This window comes from Scardinius erythrophthalmus, assembly GCF_964197995.2.
Source record: "Scardinius erythrophthalmus genome assembly, chromosome: 13".
Taxonomy (NCBI): domain Eukaryota; kingdom Metazoa; phylum Chordata; class Actinopteri; order Cypriniformes; family Leuciscidae; genus Scardinius; species Scardinius erythrophthalmus.
This window is the reverse complement of record NC_138233.1, coordinates 13538145-13564695: the sequence shown is the minus strand read 5'-3', so window position 1 is coordinate 13564695 and position 26551 is coordinate 13538145. Positions and strand designations below refer to the sequence as shown.

Sequence of the window (26551 nt, the reverse complement as noted above, 5' to 3'; positions counted from 1 at the left end):
TAGAAAAAGCCTTAAAAGCGGACTTGATAGGGATAGTTCACCCATAAATGAAATAGTATCATCATTTACTTGCCCTCATGTAATTCCAAAACCATTCGTAATTTTTTTTCATGTAGTTTTAAGTCATTGAGCCATTGAGTTGAATTTGTGAACCGGATCTGTCTGATTTGTGAATTAATCATTCAGATTAAATCAACCAAAAATAGCCAATTCAAAACACAAATTTGTTCACAAGTCAGCTATCGCCTCTACTCTCATGAACTTCTTTGAATGTGCCAAGGAGAGTTTGAGCGGACGTCAAAAGTTTCAGTGAAAATGTTTTATACAATTCTGTTCCTCACACAAAGCTATTTAATGCCTAATAATATAGCATTCAGACTCATGTGGAGTCCTTTTAGAAGCTTAAAAGCACCAGTCCCATGGTGGTGGGGGTGGGGTGGGGCAAAGATGAAGAGAGAAAATAGGCAGGTACATGGAGGCTAGTAAGGTAGATTAATGAATGAGCCTTTTCCCTCAGCAGTTCCGGCTCCAGACTGCCAGCAACCTTCCATCCGGGGGGCCGTGTCTCTCTCGCCATACCCACAAGAGAGGAGTCTGTGTGGGATGCAGCGCTGCCAGACCCCCTGCTCAGCCTCTTCATCATCCACTTCAACCCCTGCACAGCTCTGGCAGAAAACCTCTCAAAGAAGAGAGGGGAGGGAGAGAGGAAGGAGGGGCAGAGAAAACAGAAAAAGAAAGGAATTACTTAAAGTCAGAGTAGTGCTCTTTCGTGAACTTTCTGCTTGAGGATCACTTTTTCATTACAGGGCGCCACAAGGTTATACATCAAAAGTGTGCATGTTTATTCATCTGATAAATGACTCTGAAAACAGCCTCTGTTTAGTCTCCGCTTCATCCACTGTGAACTATGTCAACATCTTTATTCTTCGCATCTGTGGTGCAGTTAGTGTTTGATAGATTGTTATGATCTGTGATCTATGGATGGTCCTTCAAATGAGTCATCACTCCCTGAACAACAAGTTTCTCAAATCTGAGGTGTGAAATAATAGTACAGCTGTTGTAATAAAAGGGATGTGCTGCAAATAGCACAGACCACAACAGAAATGTTTCCAGTGGACCCCAATAAGTGAGGAACCCGGCTGGGACGTGCTTAGTGCTGGTGAGCATCCCTATGCCCTACTCCCTTCGAAGAGCAGAGCCCTTGAAGTGGGGACTTTGGAGAGAGCACTGCACTTGTGTGCCTATATGTAGCCGTTTGGAACACTCTGAAGGGAGCAATGAAAGACAACGTAATTTCCTAATTATTTTCACCTGGGATGTTCCCATGACAATGCAGCACCTTGTCCATCAGCAGTATGGACAAGGTAGCAAACAGTAGCAAATAAATATACATTTTATACAAAAATGTTTTTTTTTTTTTGTTTTTTTTTTTAAATGCGTTATATCTGTCTCAACTTTAAAACTTGCCATCTCATCTTTGGACCCTGCATTACCTAACATTTCTCATGAAAATTATTTAAACATAACATGACAAAATTTGTGTAACTGATGTATAGACTAAAATCGTACCCTCATGTTCTTTTTCTCTATCTTTTTTTTTTTTTTCAGCTCATTGTTAACTTTTCTTTTCTCATTTGTATTCTGATGACATTGAACATATTGTAGGCTATACAAAGTTATATATCATAAAGGTAATCTCTTTTAAAGTTTAAAAAAATGTTAATAAAAAAGTAGACTTTGAGCTATAAGCACGTCCCACCCAGGTTCGTCACTTATTGGGGTCCCCTGGAAACATTTCCGTTGTGTTCTGTTCTATTTGCAGCACGTTTCTGTATTTGGTTGTGTTGTGAACTTTTGCAGCGTGTTTCTGTATTTGAGTATTTGGTTGTGTTGTAAGTATTTGGAGCACCCATGTGTTGTACAACTGATGAAGGTGTTTTCCTAATTCGCGGGTTGTTATTCTATTAGCATGCGTTTTCTTCAGTTGCAGCGCGTTGAGCTCTCTCGGCCACTGTAGATAGGCCTATTGGTCATATAATAATTCATGAAAGAGGTGTTTTTTTACAGATTGTGCAGGTTTGACATCTACAAGAATGGATTAACTGGACCATGCTAACAGCTAAACCTTGACCTTTTGGTTAGTGGCTCTGAGCACATGAACCCAGAGCTCATGTTTTATTGGCAATAGTCCAAATTTTTTCTACAGGAGATAACAGTTAATAAATAATTAAATAAATAAACATTCTCTGTTTTGTCATCGGTTTGTTAGGAATGCATTTTTGTTGAATCATGAGTCTTATTAATGTGAATATTCATTCTTAGTGTGCACAGGACTTTAATCCAAAACAGAAGCAGATACACATGTACACTGATATAATAAAATAATTCACTGATGAAGAATGTGTGCTTGGATATCCACCATCAACTTGTCAGGACTGATACAATGTTCAGCTTATTAAAGATTAACAGGGAGCAGCACTGGAATGCCAAGCTTTGTTGATTCACCTTGAACATAATGAGTTCATGTAAAATTGCAGCAGCAAAAACAGCTTTCCTTTCATAGTCACAACTTAATTTCTGAACAAACTCATTTTCATGAAGTAGATGAATGGTGATCATGAACTGATGAGTTGACCTCAGTAGAGGAATAAAAAACAGGGACTCGAAAACATTGTGTGGGACAATACTGAGTTGTAGGAGTGTCAAGGCTTGTGGGTTTTCAGAGAGCCCATATTTCAAACAACAATGCATGTCCATCACTAACAAAAATGAGTGCTACTTTATTATAATACCTCATAATGTAATCAAAGCCACACAAAGGCTGTGAATGCCATTGAAAAGACTAAAAATACTGCCAGTTCACCATGTCAAGTTGGTGACAAATGGTACGAGGTTATACATTTTACACCGAATTATACAACTAGTTGTATTGTAAAGTTGTGTTCTACAGCAGTTGCGAGTTCTCAAACATCAGCTACTGAAATGTATCAAATACTTATGACTTAGTTAATACATTTATTTACAAATAGGTTTGACTGGGGTTATCCTGTGCATACAACAGCTTAGATGAGTGGTTCAATGCTGCGTGAATAAAAAGAAAAACACAATTTCAAGCGCCATCTTTTTTATGGATAACATCCATTATTGACAATTATGTAATATTACAAGCAGAGTGTTGTTCCGAATCACAAGGGAATCACAGCTTTGCTGATTTTCAGACCATCAGCACGACTGCGAAAAAGGTATTGATTTTATGTAACGGTTCCATAAATAAGTTTGATTAAGTTTGGTTTTATAGACAAATAGTTGTGTATTTTTGCCCTGCCACTGGAAATTCAAACAAAGCCAAAGCAGAATAAACTATTCAACCGAATCAAACACAACAGTGGTGTTGCATTTCTGAATGAATCAACCCTAACCTTGAACAAATCAATGTGGATGAGTAAATGATTAAATGACTTACTCATAGGCAGTCATATGTTTCATCTTTGAATGAAACAGTATTTTTTAATGAATCGGTTAGGCCACTCAATGATTGCTTGTTTGTTCATGGATAGAATAGCATTTTAAAGGTCCCGTTTTTCCTGTGTTTTTGAAGCTTTGTTTTTACAGTGTGCAATATAACATGTGTTCATGTTTCGCGTGTAAAAAAACACAGTATTTTTCACACAATTTACTTATCTGTATACCGCTGTTTTCACTGTCCTAAAAACGGGCTGATGACTTCCTTGTTCTATGAAGTCCCTCCTTCAGAAATACGTAACGAGTTCTGATTGTGCCAGCGGTTCCTGTGTTGTGATTCGACAGCAGCTTAGCGCACGTTGCCCCGAAAGGTCACGCCTCTTACCATAACGTGGAGATGCATGTGTTCAGGGAAGGCCAAACAAAGGTGATTTGACTCCGGGATGAAAATAACAGCGTCTCGACGACATGGCGACAAACACACTCTACAAACGCAACTCTTCCTCTTCTCCGTGAGAGCGCAACAAGACCACGCCACCATTTTTTGTGTATTCCTGTAGGCGGAGTTTAGTCAAAAAACTGTTCTAGTGACGTCATTAAAGCAGGAAGTAGAGGGATGTAGTCCAAACCGGCCGTTCGCTGTAGGCTTTGAAAGAGGACTTCTGTTAAATAAAATATCTCGCTTGGCATTGAACTTTGAGCTTTATAATTTTACAGGTATTATTTATGCTCTAACAGCAACATTACACACTAACTAAAGTTTAAAAATGGGATCACGAAGAACAGGACCTTTAAACAAATCGTTAAGTGAATGAATGATTCAATATCATAAGTCACTTATACTGTAAAAATGTAACTTGCAGAAAGAGTCACTGAAGAGCCTTATTTGGTTATTGAATGTGGAGGAAGATTCCAAAGGCCCTGATCAGAGAGGGGTCCCAACCGGAAGCCCGAAAGCCATTTCAACCCTTGGGGACCACCACCCCGCAACATAGGCCAGAGGCAATAAACTGTCCAGCCAGCCCAGAAACCTGTTGAATGCAGTCAAGTCACTGTCGTTTAAAACCCGTGAATAAATGTCATCTTATTTAGCAGTCTGAAACCATGCTGCTATGTTAGAATGTCCTATATAATGTAGCGTTTCCCTAGTCTGAGTGTCCATCTAATCCTTGAAAGCAAAAACAAATGGGGATGCTGTCTGTAAAGGAGAGAGTATCTTGAGGAAGGAGAAGTAACTGAAGGTGGTTAATATTAAAAAGGAAGGCGGAGAGATGCAGAAGAAATATCTTTAAGAACTCAATTTTGTTTACTGTTAACAGTGACTGTAAAAGTTTTTAGCTTTAATGATGTCTTCCCTGAATTTGTGAAGAACTCCGAGTTCTCCGCACTGTCAGTGTCTGGTGTGAATAATGACTCATTTGTGCAGACGGTCACTTCACATGTAGGCAGCAAATCACTGCCGGATGACGGCAGAATTATGAAACACTGTGAAACCACCAAAAACTCACTTAAAATAAGGGCATCAACATCCATCTGTAAAGGTTTTAAAAACACACGCTGACTTGCAGTACCAAAACACTCTACTTTGATCTGCAAATAACAACTTGTGTATATAGTCAACAATTGTTTTGGTTTATCATTAAAAGTCTTTTTCTTTTCTTTTTTGTAAGTATGACTGCATGCCAAAACTAAAGGCAAACCCGAAAGAGTTTCCACAGTGGCTAAATGTGGACCTCCTGAGGCAATAGCGAATAATAAGTAGCGGTGACATTGATGGATGGCCACTCCACAAGGATAGACACACCAATTGTTCTTGTGATAATGGTTTCTCCTGAAGTGGATTAATCAGACCATCAGACTCTTTTTATGTGAGTGCATACATGTCTCCATAAAAGATGTGGAATGAATATTAGACTCCAATCTAACACTCAAGACTTGGCAGTCTCTTAATAGAAAGAGTGTTTAAGGAGGTGTTACAAATGTTGTTGCCACTAAAACAATCACACAAATGTTTCTAAATATGTTTGCAGCCGGGCTCCCCGAATAGAGTGTTTTACCCTTTATTTATACCAAAGTAAAGCCACTACTTTTATGTTAAACGAATGGAAATTTAATTATGGATTCATGACGACCCTTTTCAGAAAGCTTTTCAATAGTTCAGCTAATCAGGGCCTCTTTAACAGTTTAAATTAACTTTGTGTTCAGGATGACCTGCTTTGTCAAAAACCAGTTCGCTGTACATTATGAGATCTGTCATATTGCATTTGTGGTCATTCAGACTGAAGCAAGCACTCAAGGACAAAGATGGCATAAAGAAACTGCCATTCACTCTATCAATCTAACCTACCGAAACACAAATACCAAACTGTGCTAATTTCCCTAGTGGCGTATCGTCTGCATTTTTGATAGAGATATCAAACAAGATTACTGGATCAGTTCTTGCTCCTTGGTGTGTGATCACAAAATATGAGAGCTTTAGTGGGCGCATCAACCAGATTAACTGCGAAAGCTGTGGGAGTGATGTCCAATGGGGTTTTGGGCCCCAAACCAGAATCTCTGTTTCATCTGACTTCAGAGCAGAAGTATTACCTCTGTGTCTTGGAGACACGCTTTCAGCCACAGCAGACTGAGTTCTTCATCTGTTCTCGCTGATATGTGGATGATGTCCCTCGAGCGACATAAAAAGCACATGCGCAAATCTCCTACTCAAGATTCCACAATGATACCTCATAAAAAATTAAGAGCCCCAAAATTAAACCCCGCACTTCGCCACTGAGAATGTTCATCTAGCGAGAGTGGAGGCGTCACTCTAATTGTTCAAACTGATATCTATCTGATGGGTGGTCGCTACCGCGGGGCAGGCGTGGAGGCTTACACACACGGGCTCGAGCGCAAACACAAACACACGCAGGGACTCCAGAGCGTGCCAGTGTGATTCCAATCTCCCTTTTATCTCTGTTTGTTTTCATTTAGATCAGTATCTCATCCACTGTGGCAGCCACTGTTATCTCCCAGGGGCTACACTGTTCTCTCCTCCTGTTCCACCATTTGGTTCTGTTCAGCTCCATCATATCCTAACTCCACAAAAGAGTCAGTTTGTGTGTTCGTCATGATAGGGATGCACCTTCTGTCAACTTGATAAGTGGAACGGTGGTCTGTTAAAATCCCATGCCAGAGTAAGACTTTGAAGAGTCAACGCAAACGTTGTGGATGAAGAAGTCAACGCTAAAATTAGAGCTCCAACGACTCAAAGCAGTCAGAGTGTTTATTCTCAAATGTGTTGGTTTGCCTTCCAGTCACTTTACTGAATAGTCTCTGTTGCTGTACTAAAAAGCTTTGGCTTGTTTTTACACTTATGCTGCATTGAAATGTAGGCTGAAATTAATAATAAAAAGAACTCAAGAAGCATTTCTTTCACAGGAGATGTAGCAAGATCCTTTGTAGAATCACACACTGAAACACTCATTATTTATCACAACCAAAAGTCAGAAAATATTAATATAGTCAGGCAGAATAGAATGTTGCCGTTTTTTCTCTTTCAGATTTTGTACAGTAATTTTTTACATTTGCAGAATGTAAAAAAAAAAAAAAATTGTTTTATATTTGTGTTATATAATTACCTACTGAAAATGCACACTGACATAAATTTACAATGAAAGGAAATCTTAACTTCAAGATAGAAATGTGATTTTTTTTTTAGCTCAAATGCCAGTAGGCTGTTTAGTGGCAGGTTCCTTACAAATAATCAGATCAGAATAAAATAATATGCATATTTGGCGTGCTGTCCGAGGGGAGGGCTCCAAGCTCAGAATTTGTCCCGAACCAGAGTGCCAACTATTTGTCCGATTGCCCACTATAGTGGCCAAATGTCTTGTTGACCCCCCTGACCGGTCCCAAGCCATGTCCCCGTCCCACGCACCCATTATTGTTCAATTACCCACTATAGTGGCCAAATGACAAGTCGGCACCCGCTGACCACTCACAAGCCACGCCCTCGTCCCACGAACCCAGTATTTGTCTGATTTCCCACTATAGTGGCCAAATGTCCCATGCTGAGTTTTCAGTTTGCAAAAATGCAAATACATTTAGATAATTCAAACTTCTTTCCTTACAAATAAAATATACTTTCAAGTATTCAAACCTAGTATGCCTGGTATGGCCTTATGTGATTCCATTATGGTACAATGTTGCCTCGAGACAACATGCAGTTTTATGTAATTTCCTATGAAACATTTCATGATATATAATGTAAAGTTTTTGAAAATACTTCCTTACTTACCAATGAAGGTGACTCTGATTTTTTGTAACTGATTATCCGGACAGAAATTAGTGAAAAATGCCCTTTTCAGTGGAGAAAATATGGAGCCATGTGACATGTGCACTTGTGTTGAAAGAGGGACCAAAATGGACCCCTATGGGTCATGTGGCCCCTCTTTTGCATTTTCATCGGTTAGTATTTGAGTTCCCCTCCCCTTAGAGAGCATTTACCAATTAAATGTTATTACGTTTTTATTATAAAAAAGCTAAAATAGACTATGTTGCATGGAGGCAACACCGTACCATAGAGAGTTAAAAAACATCATATAGCATGACAATTTTCTATTGGGGAGTGCTGTCACACAAGGTAAATGTATTTAGTGAACTTTATCTTGGTCAATAGTGATGGAAACCCCTTTCCTTCTATATAGAAATGTGCTAAACTTGTTTTTTTTTTTTTTGTTTGTTTTTTTTTTATAGTGCTAGTATGCTGTGATATAACCAGTCAAGGTTCTTCACAAAAAAAAAAAAAAAAATGTTTTTTTAGTTTCTGTGTGATCAAATTATGAATAACTTACTTGTCATAATGTCTGCAGCCCTATATTTGGACTCACCTTATCAGACAGAGCCAAATAAAAACTCAACATAGTTTCAGATTCACTCTGCTGGACGCTGGCAGAAATATTGCTATGCCTTTAAGCCAGAGGACAGGGACCAGGCTGAAGATGAATGGAAACTCCCTTCGAGATTATGCCGTGAAAGGGATGTGCAGAGATGTCAATAGAGACTATCTTTAACAACTTTTAACACGTTACACAAATCAGTATAGCTAATGACTGGGACACAGACGGCAGAGCTTGGGACCTGCCGTGGCCGATAAAATTGATTTACCTGCTAACATAGAGATCAGTGCTGCCTGAGAAAAAAAATAAAAAATAGCCCAGGAGCCTTGAACAAATAATAGCACTTTTATCTGAAGAAGGGAAGCTGTGCCTATAAGTATAATAAGAATAATGGCCTCAAATCAGTATGTCAATACTGCCTGAGCTAAGAGCTTGTGGCCCTCAGGGTTCACATGCTTGCGTCATAGCCTATGTCCTATGTTTTCTCTACAGCAGTAGTATAGGCAAGTAGGCCTATTTTTATGTTGTTACTGTACTACTTAAGTACATTTTCCTAGAGTCTGTATTTTGTTAGACCATTTTTATTTTGGGAAACATTCACATTTTGTTTGGGGAGGGGGTAGGGTTGGGGGGTAATATTTCATTAGGGTATTTGCACATTAACTTAAGTACACACCACAGCTTTTCAGATCAATGAAGTATCACCAAATGGCCATAGATTCCCTTGCTGCCCTTCCTGCACAGTTTGCTTAAGGGTAATGTTATACGACGACAGGCCCCAGGAGCAGATGGTTAAGCATATTTGTGAATGTGTGTGTGTTCTCTCTGTCCCACAAATGGCCAGAATGTGACCCAGAAATGACTTGTGCTTGTCAAGAGCAGAGGGTATCTGAATGGTATCTTCTGTATGGGACTTTGTTAATGCATTTCACAGTGGGAAGGGACAACATTTCAGAAGCTGACAAACAAATAGACCCATAAACATTTGGCTAGCATCTGTTGATTTTACACGCTCACGAATGCATTTGAAAGAACGTTTTCTCCAGGTTTTCTCTAAAGTCTTTAACTGTGTTTTTTTTTTTTTTCCATCTGTAAAAAGAAATCAAACCACTTTAATCCTTGACTAGCGACCCCAGCCCAGCTCATTTTTAAGGACACACCCCTTTTCTTTGTTAGCATTCTGAATGTGTTTGAGATCAGGCTACACTGGAATGAATAGAGCTGGCACTTAGCAAATTTCCATGTTTACTTTCATCATTCTCCTGTGGTATTTACTGTTTATCTGTGATTTTTAAATGCGTCTAGCTGAGAAAGTCATGCAATTTTATGGCAAAGGTCAAAATGTTCAGAAAGAGTGCTGCTATAAGGAAGAAGCTGTGGTTTTCTTTTCACTTACTTTTCTCTTTCTTCTAGAGTTCTTGGCAAGTTGAGCTCCCAACTGGTGCAGCATATGGTGGCTGGGGTCCTAAGGAGCGAGGTGTGGCTGTCTGTGCATGTGCCAGAGCCTAATTACTTACACATTAGTACCCAGGTGGCACCTACAGTCCATTCTCTCTCTCTCACACACACACACACACACACACACACACACACACACACAGACACACACACGCTATTCCCTCGTTTTAGCAGTTACCTTTACTCAGGACAAACAAATAAAACAATTCACAGGCGTTTAATTATACCAACCATCTATCTGCTAATAATAACAATAACAAAGTCCAAATAACAAAACTAGACTCTTATTTGGATGTTTGAACGTGTCTTTAGAGATACTGAATGTTTGATGAATGTTTTTCGAGCACTCATAAAGATTTAAAGTTCACTGCTTGTCACCGTGGGATACAATAGTGAGGATAGGCAGGACATGATTGGTTTCTTCAATCTGCAGTGCAGACGATGCATTTGCACCATTATAAAGGTTACAAGATGAAAGGATGCCTGGAATGTTTGTGAGAAAGACGAAAAGAGAAGTGTCTGCATCATAAACACTTTCACGAATGCTCTGTTCAGGGTGTCATCACCCTGTGTCGGAAAAAAAGGATAAAAAAAAGCACAATCTGATCTCTCAGGGAGGAGAGAAGAGTGAGAGAAAAAACAATCTGCTTCTACTTCAAAAAACCTTTAGGAAGGTCACAGACTTCTCAGTGTATGAGTGAACAAAAACTTTGTTTGGGTGCTTCTCTGTGTGGGCAAATGTGTTTTTAAAATATATGATGCCAAGTAGCCTATGCTTCTCTGATTTGTTTTGTTTGGTTTTTTAATAGTTACTCTAAAAACAACAGCAGCAGCAAAAAATATTTTTATTATTGTTGTTGTTGTTGTTATTATTATTTATGAACTATATTAATATATTATAGTGATGCCATGTATGTTTCCAAGTGTATTGTTATATATAAAATTAAATTTTTATAACTATTATAATAATAAACATTATTATTATTATCTACACATACGGTTTGATTTGTATGTAAAGTATGCTGACAGTTCAGTAAGGAAATAGGCCAAAGGCACTAAAGACAGATTAACATTCATTCAGTGAAGTAAATAGGCTTACTGTCAAGTGGACTGACAGCTCACACTCAGATGCTCAGTGAGAGTAAAAAAAAAAAAAAAAAAGGTTCACTCAGGTTCACTCCGAGGTTAGAACCTGCTGTTTAATCTAGTTTTTTTCACTGATTTTTGTACGCCATTGTAATAGAGGTCTGTAGTTAGAGAAAAACTGTTCAAATTCACAGCCTATGATGGCGCAATTGTCATTTCAAAGTCTTTTCTGAGCCTTTTTGTCCTGAAGTCTCAGTGGGGCCGTATCACTAACAGGTCTGATAGCAGTGGTTGAGAGGTGTAAATGTCAGAAAAACTGTGTACACAGAGCCCCTGGCAGAGCTCAGCTCACGGGGGCTCTCTGCCCCTCTTTTTCTTCCTCTTTCTCGATCCTTTCACCCCTCCCGTCACGCTCCCGACTCTTTTGTCATCTTATCTGCTGTCCGACTCTCTTCCCGCTCCTGCGTAACAGACAGCACACCTGGGATTTGCGGCCTCCTTGCTCTCACATTCCTGTCCTGCTCCGCTTATCGTTTTTTCGGCGCCTTGTCGCTTCAGACGCTTAGGCAGGGGCCCCCAAGGCCCCTCAGAGAACTGCCAGGGGTCCGATGAGCCTCCACCACGTCTCACTGTCACCTCAGACATCAGACATCTGGCAGTGCCACACACACACACACACACACACACACACACACACACACACACACACACAAGCACACAGCAGAGATCTTCAAAACATTCCCTACAGAGAAGCATTTTGAAGTGAGAACAGACACTGAACACCTTGACAAACCAGCACCGAAGACGCACTCTTTTTTTCTCTCTCTCTCTCTCTCTCCCTCTCTTTGGAAAAGAACAAAAGTTGCCCTCATAGATGTCATCAGTCAGGAAGAACAAATGGAGCGCTGACCTGTCAGAGGAGATGAGGTGTGTGCAGGAGGAAGGAAAAGAGGGGTGAGATGAAGGGAGGAAAGGCGTGAGGGAGGTGAGAGAAAAGAGTCTGACAGGGGCTGGGGCTGTTAGCATATTTATGAGGACAGATTTTCTGTTCGACTTCAATCTATCTGTCAGCGGTGGCCTCTGCTTAAAGCGTCACCCAACACCCACCCTCACATTATCATTTGAGGCCCACCTTCTCACATTTTACATGCTAAACAAATAAGATCCTGTTAGAAGAACCTATTTGTATTCAGCAAAGCTTAAAAAAGTTAACCGAACATCTTTGAGTGACTTTGAAGTTGCTCCAAAGCACGTCTCTTGGAAATGTATGACTTGTTTGGGGAATTGTAAGTCATTTATTTTATTTCTTTAATTATTCTTATTATAGCCCAGTGATTTCTGTATTTAGGTCCCTCGGTCAGCTCTACCGTTCAGATATTAAAGCCTGCGGTTTGTGAAAGAGATTAATTTGAGTGGAGGTCAAACATAATGGAGTCAATTTTAGGGAAAATGAGATATGATCACATTGCTTTTGTCCTTTGTTTCGTGCTGCATTAAGTTTAGTTCTGTGCGACTGGCTTTAAATTGAACTTTGCTGAAGATATATATATATCTTCATGCAATATATTGCATTTTTTTCTCTTTGCAAATGAAATGTCTTTGTTCACATTTCCCTCCGTTTTTGTACAAAACTGTATTTGAGCTCAGACATCAATGTTAATAAAACTTAAATAGCGGTTGTTTTGAACAAATAAATTGCACTAAATGCTCATTTGAGTGGTTGCATCCATGTGTGCAAAAATAGACTTTAAGATGTCCTGAGCTACAAAACAAAACCAGACAGCTGAGCTCCGGTCTTCTATGATATTTTTCATTGGAAAAGAAGGTTTTGTGTAGGTTTTGATTTTCAGGAATGTGGCTTAATTATCGAACTGTCTGCTTGTATTAGTTCAGCTAAAGTTGTCTTAAAATAAAACACGGGAGTCTAAGATGTAAGTATACATTTTTCAGTTTATTTGTCACCTCCTGGTATTAAGGTGTTTGTGTGCATATGTGTGTAAATATCAGTATCAGTGCGTGTGTTTACTTTGCATTGTGTACACCTTTTGTATTTGGCCTCAAATTTCCAAACTGATCTATTTGGCTACAGTAATACACAACTGCCATGTATTCAAATCTAGAATATTACGCCCCTCTTTATTTATAGACATGATTCTCAATATCCAAAAGTGAAAAAATGGATGAAAAGTTCTTTAGAGATAAGGCCTTCTGTCATGTTAAGAACCCCTGTAAAGTGGATTAGCAACGCTAACTGCTCCCTTGTGGAGCCTTACACACTACACTTGAAAAAACGGCGCAAATGAAGACTGCACTTTCAGAAAAAGTATATATAGATAGATTTATAGATATAGATTTATATTTATTTTGAAGTTTAAAAGAGTACAGTTAAGACTTCTCACACGTGATATAACCTACGTATTGTCTGAGAGAGTAAGATTTAGGCCACTGCTGTCCCGCTCACAACGTTAAACACTTAACCCTGACGGAAAGAAAATCCCTCTGTGGAATCCGTTGCTTCTTTTTTTTCTTTTTTTTTGACAAAGAGTTGGAATAGATTTAGGGAAAACACCTGATCACACACACAGCCGCACACAGAATATAAAAACAGTCATGTCTAAAAGAACAATATTGCATTTGTAATGCACAAATGAATTTCCTGTACAATTGGCTTTTCAGTGGTGTGTGTGTGTGTGTGTACATAAACAACTAAAGGGCTCAGTGAATATATCTCCATTTTTGTCGTTTTTGTTGGTGGTTCTCATCATCGTTCACAATGTGATATTTTTTTTTCTTTTTTCTTTTTTTTTTACGATGAACAGTAGTGCTGTAAACAGGCACACGCAGAAGCCAAGAGGAATAATCATCCTCTTGTTTCTCTCCTTTTCTTCCTATTCTCCACGTATTTTAACGGTCTAGTTTTGTCCTCCGCTCAGTCCTGCTGAGAAGCGCGTTATGTCCAGCCGCTTGGCCTTGCATCTAGCTCTGCGAGTTTGACTCTTTCATCAAGTTTTTTGAGGTCTCGGAGGCTCCGGAAGCCTTTGGGAACGCACGATCATCTGACGCCTCTGGAAATAGAGTCTGAAAACTTGATGCTCTTCGCATTTCCATCAGTTTCACTGATTGTGCAAAATCACGCCGTCTCTGGTATGTCCACTCGGAAAGAGCTAGCATATCCTTTTCCGCGCTAAAAAGGGAAAAAGAAAGAACGCTTATTAAAGATGATTTTTAGACAGCAGTTTTTAGTGATGTGCTAAGCTATTAAAAGACCATTATTTGATGCATACAGAAGCAGAGCTTTGATGGGGAACTATAAGCATACAATCTACAAACTATTTCCTCAAAGTTAAACGCACCACCCACACAGCCTCGGAGCGCTCTTTCTGAGACAGATATCTGAAGGTTTCAACACAACAAGAGAAGTCAATAATATCTCAATCAATCCCACTACCACCTTCATGCACTCTAAAACAACAAACTGTGGTAGGCAGCCTAAACCTTATAAACTCTGGCCTTTTGAGAGCGTCTGTTTCAAGCTTCTGAGTTGATGTTTGGCATGACTAGTCAAACGTTGCCTCAATAAACATACTGCCTGTGCACAAAACAATAGGGAGTTTCTGCCTTCCTTTTATCTGTGTTTTTTACAAGTTCATTTTAGACATTGTCAATATCTGGTGGGTCTTTACCTATGGTAAGATATCTAAGAACGTTTTATTGTTTGATCTAACAACTTATCACATTACAATCCCACAACTAGACATCAGTATGGTGCCAGAGAGAGCTCAATGCGCTGCAATTAGAAAAAAACACAAGCAAATTAAGAAAACAGCTTCATCAGTTTGACAACACATGCGCTGCAAATACTCACAACGCTACCAAATTATTATTATTATTATTGAGATGATCATTTGCATGTTTTCTTCAGTTGCAGCACGTTGAGGTCTTTCGGCCACCACACATAAGGGCTTCTGCAATTTCATAGTGCAGTTTCTTGTTTCAAAGCATGTGCAATGTTGAAATAATTCATTTAGCAGGGTTGTGAACCATTCTGAATTTGAATTAGAAATTAAAGTACAATGGCATTCAGATGCTTGAATAATCATAGAATGCTTGAGTCATTTTTAAAAAGAAAAAAAAAGTTTAAGTTGGCTTAACCTGTTTCAAAAGTCTTGAGGGTTTATACACTGAGGATAGATAAACAACTTCCTGTAGCGTGTGGCTAATTCAAAGAATTAAGTTAATTCTTCAAATCAGATTTTTTTTTTTCACAACCCTGGTAAAACAAATTTAATGTAAGCAAATGTATGAAGAAAAAAGCTAATCAGACACTCTTATAAATAAAGGTTCTTCAAAGCTTTAATCCATTTTTTTTTTTCTCACTTCATAGGGTTTTTGCAATTTGGTTCTCTGAAGATTAAAACGGTTCTTGGTGCTACATTAGAGGTTCTTAAGATCAGCATATTGATTCCTCCGTTTAAAATGTGCAGCCCTCCTGGGGCCTTTAAAGCACCACTAGTTTTTTTCTAAAGAACTAAAAGATAAAAAAAAATCTTTGAGGAAGTTAAAAAGACTCTCTTATGTTCTCTCCTACACTTTTTCCTTCTATCGGATCCTTTATTTGTAAGAGTGTGCATCAGGAACCAGTAGATGAAGAACAGATGAAGGATGGGCAGATGTTGATGGGTGAAGGAGAGCAGAAGTGTGAGGGCTAAGAGTTCTAAGAGGAGAATTCAGCAGCACTTCACGCTAGAGGCCTTGAATTTGGAAAGTTTTTTTTAGGTCAGATCAAGAGAGAGGAAAGCGCTCTCTCTTTGAGATACTCACACAGACAGGCGGCTTTGTAAGGCATGCGCGAGTTACACAGAAGTGCATCGAACTCTTTCCTCTCTAGCGTGGAAGCATTGAGGTGGTGTTGATGGTGTTGATGTTGGTGTTGGTGCATCTGGTTGGGGTGGTGTGGCGTCTCTTTGCCAAAGGTTGAGAATGACTGATCACCCGCCAACGTCTCGCCCTCAAATACCTCAGAGTCGGGCACAGAGTCCATGCCCGGCATGTGCAGGTTGCTGCGGTAATCGGCACCCTGTCGTGCCTCGGTGGGCACGAAACTTGGCATCCAGCAGCGATCTGAGTGGCCGAGGGCTTTGCACTCCTCTGTGCAGTTGGAGAACAGGTCTGCTCCTATGAGAGGGAACAGAGAGATGGGTTAGCCTGTGCTTAATTGTCCATGTGGGTGGATGGGAGAGAGAATATGCTCCCAATAGCACTGGAAGCATGTAAGTGCATTAACACAAGACAAACAAACATAAATAAATACAATAAACCATGCGTATACAATGCATCTACCCTATAACGTGCCCTCAATGTCTCCTCTCTTAGATAAGAGAACAGACCGTCGAATTCTGCATTAATTCAACCAATCAGAAGTTATCCAGCATCTTTTTTAGACTTAATCAAGCATTATAAATATGTAAATCCAGATGAAATGTAATGCATGTCATTCACTTTGAAAACATTAAAAGCTGTATGCATGAAATGTCTTTGGCACTTAACATGCTAATCATGAAAAGATTGCATGGCGCTTTTTTCCCCCCTTTTTGTGACTTTTAAATTACAAATTACCCTGATCAAAGCACGTGTGGAGAACATACACACAGCGAGTGGATGAAGTCAATGCTGTAATCTCCTCTTGAGGTCTCTCTTCCACTTCTCTCTTTCTATTTGACATCAAAGGTAAACTCTCTGAGACACCAAGCTTGCAGATAAACCCGATCCTCTATTCTCTTTCCTTCTCTTCCGCCCAGCTACAAGATGAAGGGATATATTATAAAGGTTATAACCCTCTTTACTCTTTTGTCTCTTTCTCGTCGTCTCAATTAAAAGAACAAAAAGAATGAGTGGCACTATAAGACATTACGTCACAAAATAAAAAAAAAAGCAGTACATCAATAGGTGCAAAAAAGGCTTGGAATGTACAGTAGAATATTTTCAAATAAACTATATTATTGATATAAAATATTTATATAACTAAACAATTTTACTGAATTGCTTCAACTAAATAAATATATTGTGAAATAGCATTTTCTGCATCATTTTCCAGGCCTCAAAAGCCAAGCTCCGCCTCCAATATTAGGCCCACCACATCTCTCCCAGAGGTTTATCATGAGCCTCTTTGAAAAGGTATTTTGATTATCAGCACATAATTCAAACACCCCGCTGCTAATATCCAATGGCGAACGACCTCGCGAATCACAAAGCCAAGAGAAAGCTAGCGCTACAAGAGTGTTACAGCTAAATCCAGTGTGAGGGACAAGATCCTGTTAGTTTGTGCGTGACAGTTGCATGATGCCTTTTACCCCCACCGTCACCCCAGACGGTGTAAGCCGTGCCGTTTTGACTGCGTGCATCTGAGAAGAAGGGAGAGGTGAGCATTTTGAAATCCCCTTTCGGCTCCTGTGTCTAAAAAACCCATGTCTAAAACAGTCAGTAATTACAGCTGGAGGATTAATGAAGTGCCATTTTCAAAGAAGCGCTAAGCGGAGATGTTGAAGGTAAGAAGCAGAGTCAGTGGTGTGGGGTGGGGGGATGTTCTTGTAGCTAATCCTCAGACTAGCCCTTCAGACAGAAGACAGGTCAGCATACACAGACTTTGGGTTTCTGCTTTAAAAGAGGATTAGAGTCCTTTGGAGCTACATGCAAACAACCTACTTAGGCCTGGGCTTGGTAAGACTCTCCTAATTACAAACCAAAGCATAGGACCGCCTTACTAGGCAACAAGTAGTTTAGACACTAAACATATCTGGAAGCTATCTATGACAACATTCAGAGGTCTCATTTTTATAAGAGACTGTGAACAAAGGTTCTTTGTGTATATATCTGACATACAAAGAAGGTGAGAGGGAGAGAGTTTGATATTTAGAGAGTGTGCGATAAGACACTTCCTCATTGTGTAATCGCAGGGAGACATCTTGATATTTCCTGACATTTTCTGAAATTAATTGCTCTCTGTACTCATCCAGTGTCCTTTTTTTTTTCAGTGGGAAAAATGGAAAAGTAATTATATTGTTGACTTGTGGTTCAATATTGCAAGAAAGAGTCAAGTCTGATGAAAATGCAATGCTCTATATTCTCTGGTTGAAAAATACATGCTATTTTTATACCTAGTAATAATTTCTGTTTCAAGTAATGCAATGCTAGATACAAATTTGAACAGGGGCCAGAACGATCTGGAATGTGTCCACATCGACCACATTCGGATTTTAAGGAAAATGTTCATAAGTAAATCGTCGCCTACTGACCTGACAAACAATTACAAGGGTTTTTATCTGTACTACACTAAATTATTTAATATTTCTCCTCAAAATATTTTATATTTAAGCTTAAAATTAAAAGAAAACACACTACCATTCAACTTTGGGGTTAGTGAGATTTTTAAATGTTCTAATGTTGAAATATTATTACGAGAATTAAGATTTTCAGCATTATTACTCCACTCTTCAGTGTCACATGATCCATCAGAAATGATCAATCTGAATACGCTGATTTTGGAGCTTAAGAAACATTTCTTATTATTATCAATGCTGAAAATATACTGACCCTAAACTTTTGAACGGTAGAGTATTTTAGGGAGAAATGTTGCGCTTTTTTTCCCGACGCTTTATAAAATTGCAATAAGACCTTGCCAGTTACACACAGACAATAGAGAGTGATGTTATGTATCATTTCAAAATCTGATTAAATCAACCAGAGGTAGATTTTAAAACATTGTTTAAACAGGGTCTCTATGCTATTAAAGACCACAAGAACACCACAAACATTTCCCCAAAAAAGAAAACCTTCAAAACATATTATGTTTTTATTAACAAAGTTTGTGAGGAGCACGTTCAGATAATTAACACGAGTGGAGAGCACTCAGCAATCAACGATAAGAGGTGTATATATATTCAGCAGTCTCACCTCAATTCGTTGACAGTTTAGCAGCATCCCTCCACCACCCCTTCTCCACACTTCTAGTCCTAACCAATTACATACGGGGGGAGTACTCTGGGTTCGGGCCGAACTCCGAGCTTGGAGCCCTCCCCCCGGAAAGCACGCCAAATGCGCGTTAAACTTTACTCCCTCTAATTGTATGCAAGTGTGAACTCGTGAAGTATTTTTGCATGAAAATTTGCTTGGAAGTCGTCAAAAACTCTACATCACTATTTTTCTGATGTTCTACAAAGTGAGAGAAAGAGAGAGAGAAAGACTTGTAGATTAAAGAAGATATATGACAATGGCCTGTAAACGAAATGATCTATTGAAAAATCTCCCCTCTCTATATGCTCGGCTGCTTTCTGAGCAGAAGCCTTGCAAAGCATTAGATCCGATAATTTGCTAATCAGGCTGAAAATAAATTACTGATCAGTGAGCTGTTTCTGAATTCTGAAAATGACCTGCAGCCCAAATTAGGGATTCTGTAGCAACGTGGCAGATCCTCAGGATAAAAGAAATTAGACTGGAATGAAATGATTCAGGTGTGTCATTGCATCAGAGAACCTCTAAAGTGTTCCATATTACAGATGCATTTTTATGCATTAGAGAGAATTTAAGCAATGCTTATCTCTGCCTTTTTTTTTTTTTTTTTTTTTTAGTAGAGATGACTAGATCGGGATGCGTCTACGTTGTGACACACTAGGCGTTTGGATAACTAAAATGTCCTGTTTCAAAAAGCCCATAAAACAGCAGCTGGTTAAGAAACAAAATGTCTGAAATAGATTTGAAAGGGTGAAGGCCGTTTCCACCCAGTTCTCATTTAAATGAACAATGCACACTCCTGAACGCTCTCCAAGTCTACATATCAAGCGGCGCTTTCAATTATCTTAATTAAAGAAGATAGTATGGAGCAAAACAATTCATTTTTAGTAGGGACAACATGCTCGCAAAGGGGGTAAAAATACACAACAGATTTTTTTCTTTTTTACTTTATAGAGCTGTATCTTAAAAGGCAAGAGTTTTTTGATGGCCTGCGACAAAAAAGGCAGATGGGCTAGCTGACCTTGTATGGAAACCAAGTCTTGATTTTAATCTAATGTTTAACTGAGCAAAAATAGGCTAAATGAGAGCTGAAGCAGTCCAGCCACAGCATATGGTGCTCTGGAATAACAGCAGAGGACATATGCTCAACCAAAGAGAAATTAATGATAATAAGATGCAACTTTTGGTTGTATTCATTTGTGTCCGACTATGTCATAATTACATTATACACTCAACTTCACAATGCACTTCAAGGTGTCATTTAGCAACAAAGCACCATTTCCAATGCAGCCGAATCTCACACATGTGGTCTTATGAAGGTGTGAACAATAGTGTCCTCCGTCAGTGGAATGTGGGGAGAGGGATTATGGTGGAAGGGTGAGGGGGGTGAAGAGGAGTTGGTGGAGGGGTCGCACACAGTCAATGAATCGCTTGTTTGTTTGCTGCTCAACCTATTTAGTCCCGTTCCCACAGAGTCGATGACAGACTGCCTGGACTGATCTAAATTCCATCATGTCTTTAGAGACGTGGGTGAAAGGGTAGATAGTACCACTGAAGTAAATACTTATTATCAGGGAGTATTCATAAACAATTGGATTATATTCTCCATTACGGCTGTTGTTCACATGCTCACGCATCCATACTCAGAGGCTCGGTGGCCTAAAATATTTCTGCTAGGTTTCGAACAGCCTCGACATGCCTTGATCAGGGTTTTTGTTCTGATTGTTTGGATGAAAAACAACCAAACTATTTAAAATATTCCATCTTTCAACCAGTATGTCTATCACAAATGTTTAACCAAAAATTTAAAGCCACATCTCGACATGCTCAGCCTGAATAGCATCTCTTTTTAATCAATAACAAAACGAGAGAAATATGAGAGATTGACTTATATAAACGTACCAGAGGAATGTCCACGATGCATGGCGTCATGGTCACTGTCTCCCTGCTCACTGTCTCCATGGCCGCTGTCTTTTGAGCTCACAATATCTGCCTCCTGAAATGCAGAGCTGAGGGAGGAGAGAAGGTTTGAGTTGACCGCTTTGCCACACGACTCTTATATAACCTCAATTTTACTGCTTAGCCTTGAAATGGTCTCAGTCTGTCACAAATGCTCATGCTGGTTTAGTTCAAATGTCCATAGACTTCTCATATTTATTTACTTCTATCATATTAATTTAAAAAAAGAGAAAGTCATTCCATAAAGTAGGGAGGGAATAAATTTCAGGTCGGTTAAATTAAGTGCTTACCTGTTAACACGCCTTGGTCGGTCCACCAAATAACTGAGTTCTGCTCTCTGGTGTTTTGTCTGCAAGAGAGGGATCGATTTGAAATGGGCCCAACAACATTGCATAATAGTAATTTAAAAAAAATAAAAATAAAATATTATAAATACATAAATGACAATAATGATAATAATACAGGTCAGAATTCAAGCTTTGCTCACTGGGGGAATTGCAGGGACTTTATGGGCAGTCAAGATCATTAGGCTCTGCTGCTATTCAGCAGAATTCAACTATAGACGGATCTTTGTTCTTGTGAGGCTTTGCAACACCGTGACTGGCATATCTAATGCCCTATAACCCGGAGAGCTTTTCACAAACATGCAAATCTATCAGTTCAGTGACTCACTATGTTTACACTCTAACATGCACAGTATAGGCCACACAAAAGATATAATAATAATATAATAATTAATATTGTTAGTGTCAGTCTGCAAGCAACCATTGATCAACCTGTTTGTTTTCAGAGCTCACTATCCTGAAGAGGAAGATTGTTTTGTTTTGAGTCGTTTTAATTCACAAAATGTGTATGTATTTTGAAATACAAGATAATTCCAATGTAAAAGAGCATACAATTTTTAAATTATGACTATTGACACATCCACACAATGAGGTCTCTGAATCTGTATTTAGATAAACTGTAGCCAATATCTGAAGAAGAAAGCTATATTTGCTTTCTGTGTGCCATTGATAAAAAATAAAAATAAAAACCAAAAAAATAAAAACGGAATTACTTATAGTACTTTTTTTTTTTTTTTTATCGTGTAATTATAATATGAGTAAGTTTATAAGTGCTCGTACCTCACTGGAGAGCAGGCTGCCGTTGGATATGATGTCCGGCTGCTGTTGGTCCGTATAGCCGGTCACTAGAGCTCCGCACGGGTTGTGCTCGGTGTCGTTGCTGCGCGACGGGCTGCAGGCCTTCAGGAACATGAGATCCGTTTTGGCCGATTCCGGAGTCAGACAGACCTGATAGCAGTAGTTCTGACTTTGATGTAGCGAGCCGAAGCTCCCTGACTCCTCCACTGGCACCTGCGCGGCGCTCGCCACGCTCACGTTTGCTGTGTTGGTGCTCTGAACCAGCATGATGTCGGACTTGCTCAGTTTCTTCTTTTTCCGAGCAGCCCGGGCCTGTCGACCGCAGCAGCCGCCTGACCCGCACGACCCGCAGCCCACCAGGCAGCAGCAGTCGCTGGCCAGGCAGGTGCTGTAGATGTTCAGCTTTTTCTCTTTCTGACAGCGCACGGCCAGCACAATCATAGCCAGGAGGAAGATGAAGGAAACGGAGCCGAGCGCGATGATGAGGATGAGCGTCAAGTCCAGAGACGCGTCTTTGGCCTTGGCAGTACCGCGTTCTCCACTGTGGCCTTCTACGAGACTGTCCACGAGTGTAACCTGCACCACTGCGCTGCATGACATGGGAGGCTGCCCGTGATCCCTTACCTCAATCAGCAGTTCATACAGCTGTTGCGGGTCTCGTTTGACTGACACCCTGCGGGCCGTGCGCAACTCGCCAGTGCGCCAGTCCATTCGGAACATCCCATTCTCGTTACCTCTCTGTATACTGTAGGACAAGCGCGCGTTCTCACCATCATCTGCATCCATGGCGACAATGCGCGTAACGAGGTAGCCTGGCTCGGCAGAGCGCGGCAAAGGCTCCCGCGCAGTGCCATTTTTTCCAAGAGGCGCAATCACAGACGGCGCGTTATCGTTCTGATCTACTATAATGACGTTTACCGTGGCGTTGGACCAAAGTTCGGGGCTGCCTGAGTCCCTCGCTTGAACTATAAAGCTGAAGTCTTTCAGTTGCTCATAATCAAATGATCTAAGGGCGTACAAATACCCATTCTCCGAGTTGATGGACACATACGTGACCACAGACATTCCCTGGATTTCACACTCCACTATGGAGTAAGTTATATAAGCATTTTGTCCGACATCAGGGTCTACTGCACTGACAGCGTAGATGTAAGCACCGGGGACGTTGTTTTCAGTCACATACACATCATAAATGGGCTGCGTAAACGTGGGCGCGTTGTCGTTCTCGTCAGACACGTGCACTTTGATTGATTTGCTGGTCGCCAGAGATGGAATCCCTTTATCTCTCGCAACCACGGTGACCGTGTATGCCTCTACAGTCTCTCGGTTGAGAGGACCGTCGGTCACAATAGTGTAATAATTTCTAAAAGAGGTTTTGAGTTTAAAAGGAACATCTCCGAGAATCTCCACATGCGTTTGACCGTTGTCTTCAGAGTCTTTATCGGTGACGCTGAGCAGAGCGATGACGGTGCCCGTGGCTGCGTTCTCGCTCACCGACTCCGTGACGGTGCTGAAGATGATCTCTGGAGCGTTGTCGTTCACGTCCGCCACTTTGACCAAAACTTTACAGTGCGCGGGCACAGCATTAGGTCCCATGTCTTTCGCTTGGACGTAAATCTGATACAGACTGCTCTCCTCAAAGTCCACCTCACCTCTGACCTCTATGCGGCCCGTTCTGGCATCAATATCGAACAGTTCCTTGACCCTGCTTGAAATGTGGTTGCTGAACGAGTAAATGACTTCTCCGTTCGGGCCCTCGTCTGAGTCGGTCGCGTTCAGCTGGATGACGAGCGTGCCCACGGGCACGTTCTCGGCCAGGTTAACCGAGTACACCGGCTGATCAAACACGGGCACGTTGTCGTTGGAGTCGAGCACCCTGACCACAAGCAGTGCTGTACCTGTCCGAGGAGGCTGGCCACCGTCTACGGCCGTGAGGACATAACGGTGCATCGCCTGTTGTTCCCGATCAAGAGGCTTCTCCAAAACCAGCTCTGCGAATTTGTTGCCATCAGTCTGTGTTTGCACGTCTAGGTAGAAATAGTTGTTATTGGTGATGTCGTAAGTGCGCAATGCGTTACTACCAACATCCGGATCAAAAGCGCTCTCCAAAGGGAAGCGCGTACCCGGAGTCGCGCTCTCGGATATTTCCACGGTGATGTCCGTCTCCGGAAAGCTCGGCGGGTTGTCGTTGATGTCCACCACCTCTATCTCCACGCGAAAGAGCTCGAGTGGGTTCTCCAGGAAAACCTCCAGGTGAAGCAAACAGCTGGCGCTCTGCTTACAGATGCCATCCCGGTCGATTTTCTCGTTCACGAAAAGCACCCCGTTTTCCAAGTTTACTTCCAGGTACGGCGTCCGCGAGCTGGGAACCACCTGAAAGCGGCGGGATGAAAGTTTTGTAAGGTCCAGTCCCAAATCCTCTGCTATATTCCCCACAAACGTGCCATGCTCCGCTTCCTCGGGCACAGAGTAACGTATCTGCGAAACCACCCCATCCGCGAGACACAGCAGGAGCAAAAACACAAACATTTCCACTCAGGAAAGGTCACTTGGAATATTTTATCTCCGTGGATCACACAGCAAAACCATCACCCTCTTCTCCAAGGTAAGGCGCGCAGGCGTGCGTAAGGCTTTGGTTGTATGGTAATATTTTTTTTTTCCTTAAACAGGGCTGTCAGCCAAAAACCATGCTGTCTGCGTTCTGGTTTACACAGGACCGATTTCCCAAGGCGATTTCCTCCACGAACAAGCTTTAGAGTCGCAGCGGATTTCTGGCACAAGTGAACATTAAAACATTAAACTTACACTGATATAAATAGATATCAGCTGGCGTGTGATAAAGCACAATATCATAATCCACAGAATTAATGCAACAAATGCATTTTATATTAGAGCTACAGTCTCTGATATCTGAACGGTCCCAGTATATCGGGTGCGCTCCTGCGGGGTCCGCTGGCACAGTACTGAAGCATCAGCGCTTAGCTGTTCGGTTTTCCCGCAGCACCCTCCCCTCGCCAACCAATGGGAGCACCCGGCACCAGCAGAGCTGAAACTTTATTGGCTGTGTCCTACATCAGTCAAGCCTCCTGGTGGCTGATAAACACGCCCCTGGTCAGAGCTGCGGGATTTCTGGTCATGAGGATTGAATGGCTGATGAGTCCGTAAGAGAATGAGTCAGAGAGATGAGTAAGGTGTGATCAATTTGTGGGGGAATTATTATTTTTTTTATCTCAGAACGGGATTATGCATAATGTTATTATGTATTGGCCTATAGACTGTGAAAATGGTGTGAATATGGCCTATATATATGCACTTCGTGACATTTTATTTATCTACATTGTCTAAATAACATTTTTGACTTTTGTATACGTGGAAAAAAAGTGAAAAAGGAAACCAGCATTTCATATCAAGTGCTTTTTTCAAGCTTATTGTATTTCTCTCATTTTAAACGGACAGTTTTCCCCCCACTAAAAATATTTTACAATTACTTTTGTATTCTTTATATAGGAATAAAATGCATTTAATGTTTCGATTGCACTCATATACCAGGCAGATTCTCTACTACATCTTACAATGTGTTGTCTTTGGAGCTTCGTCAGGTTTGGTTCCCAAGCGCGAGCCACATGCGCCTCCTAGCTGCCAAAAATAATCTGTTGCGCTGCTGTCTGTCACGCGCATGGAATTCCTCGTGGCAGCTGCACATAAATAAGAAATCTGTGAATATGGCCAGCACTTGTATTAAATCCCTGTAATTAAATAAGATGCAATTGTGCTCGCTGGATTAAGTAATTAACCCGTTTAGACCCATTGTCCATTCTAATGGACATCACTTTTCTCTGCTGCTTTTTGTCTTTTGGTGCAAAGCAAATCTTAAAGGAATAGATTAAATACTGCTAAAACAACCTACGCGTGTTATATCATTGCATTTTGATTAAATGTATATATATATACTTTTTTTTTTTTTTTTAAATGGGCAGTGTGTCACAGTAAGCAAAAGAGCTGTGAAGCTGTTACATTTCAGTAATTATATGATTTGTCGAATCTTCACCAAAATCGAGTTAGAATATCTCTATCTTCAGACAATGTTGGGCACAAGTTATTAAAATCATATTTTGTGTTTAACACCGTTTGCTTTACAACAACCGAAAGAGGGTATTGGCATTACCAACTGTCTGTTTGAAAACATATCAAAAGTTGTGGGTGGTGAGTGACGCATTAAACCCATGTATCCTATATAGATGTTGTCAACTGTAATGAAAATTGCAAATAACCATTAAAACTTTATCATAACTGATTATCATTTTTGACTGCGTTTAGAGTAGAAATAAAGCACGGTCCTTTTTTTCTCTCTCCATGGAATAGCCTATAATTCGTTTCGGAATGGGATGGAGTAGTCATCCAATCCCTTATGCTTCAAATAATAACTTTAGTGCCTTATATCCGTGCGTTGCCTTTACACTCTATCAAACTGTTGGTATATACCTGCTCCCCGTTTCCCAGCAACCAAATGTCACGGAGTGGAATAATGCAGGATCCACGGTGGCAAACACAAGGAAC

At 40.5% G+C, this 26551-nt stretch overlaps 1 protein-coding gene across 2 annotated transcripts; it reads right to left on the bottom strand.

Annotated features, from left to right (window-relative positions):
* Nucleotides 1-12819: 12819 nt before the first annotated feature.
* On the bottom strand, nt 12820-24959 carry pcdh10b (protocadherin 10b). Of its 2 annotated transcripts, none has more exons than XM_081383588.1 (5): nt 21977-24959; nt 21143-21201; nt 20796-20902; nt 15708-16061; nt 12820-14070 (listed from the first exon to the last, which is right to left on the bottom strand). In XM_081383588.1, exons 1-5 carry the CDS (start codon nt 24521-24523, stop codon nt 14051-14053), a joined length of 3087 nt encoding a protein of 1028 aa, XP_081239714.1. In that variant the 5' UTR covers nt 24524-24959; the 3' UTR covers nt 12820-14050. The 2 variants fall into 2 exon arrangements, with proteins under 2 accessions (XP_081239714.1, XP_081239715.1); XM_081383589.1 differs by having other exon boundaries at nt 12826-14070; nt 15904-16061; nt 21977-24934.
* Nucleotides 24960-26551: the final 1592 nt, after the last annotated feature.

Bases quoted from the DNA above. Each gene is read 5' to 3' on its own strand.
- pcdh10b (XM_081383588.1), bottom strand. From the start codon at position 24,523: ATGTTTGTGTTTTTGCTCCTGCTGTGTCTCGCGGATGGGGTGGTTTCG. The intron at 21,202-21,976 runs GTACGAGCACTT...CCTCTCTTGCAG, and splicing joins GCAGCCTGCTCTCCAGTGAG to ACAAAACACCAGAGAGCAGA. The intron at 16,062-20,795 runs GTACGTTTATAT...TCCCTCTCATAG, and splicing joins GCATCGTGGACATTCCTCTG to GAGCAGACCTGTTCTCCAAC.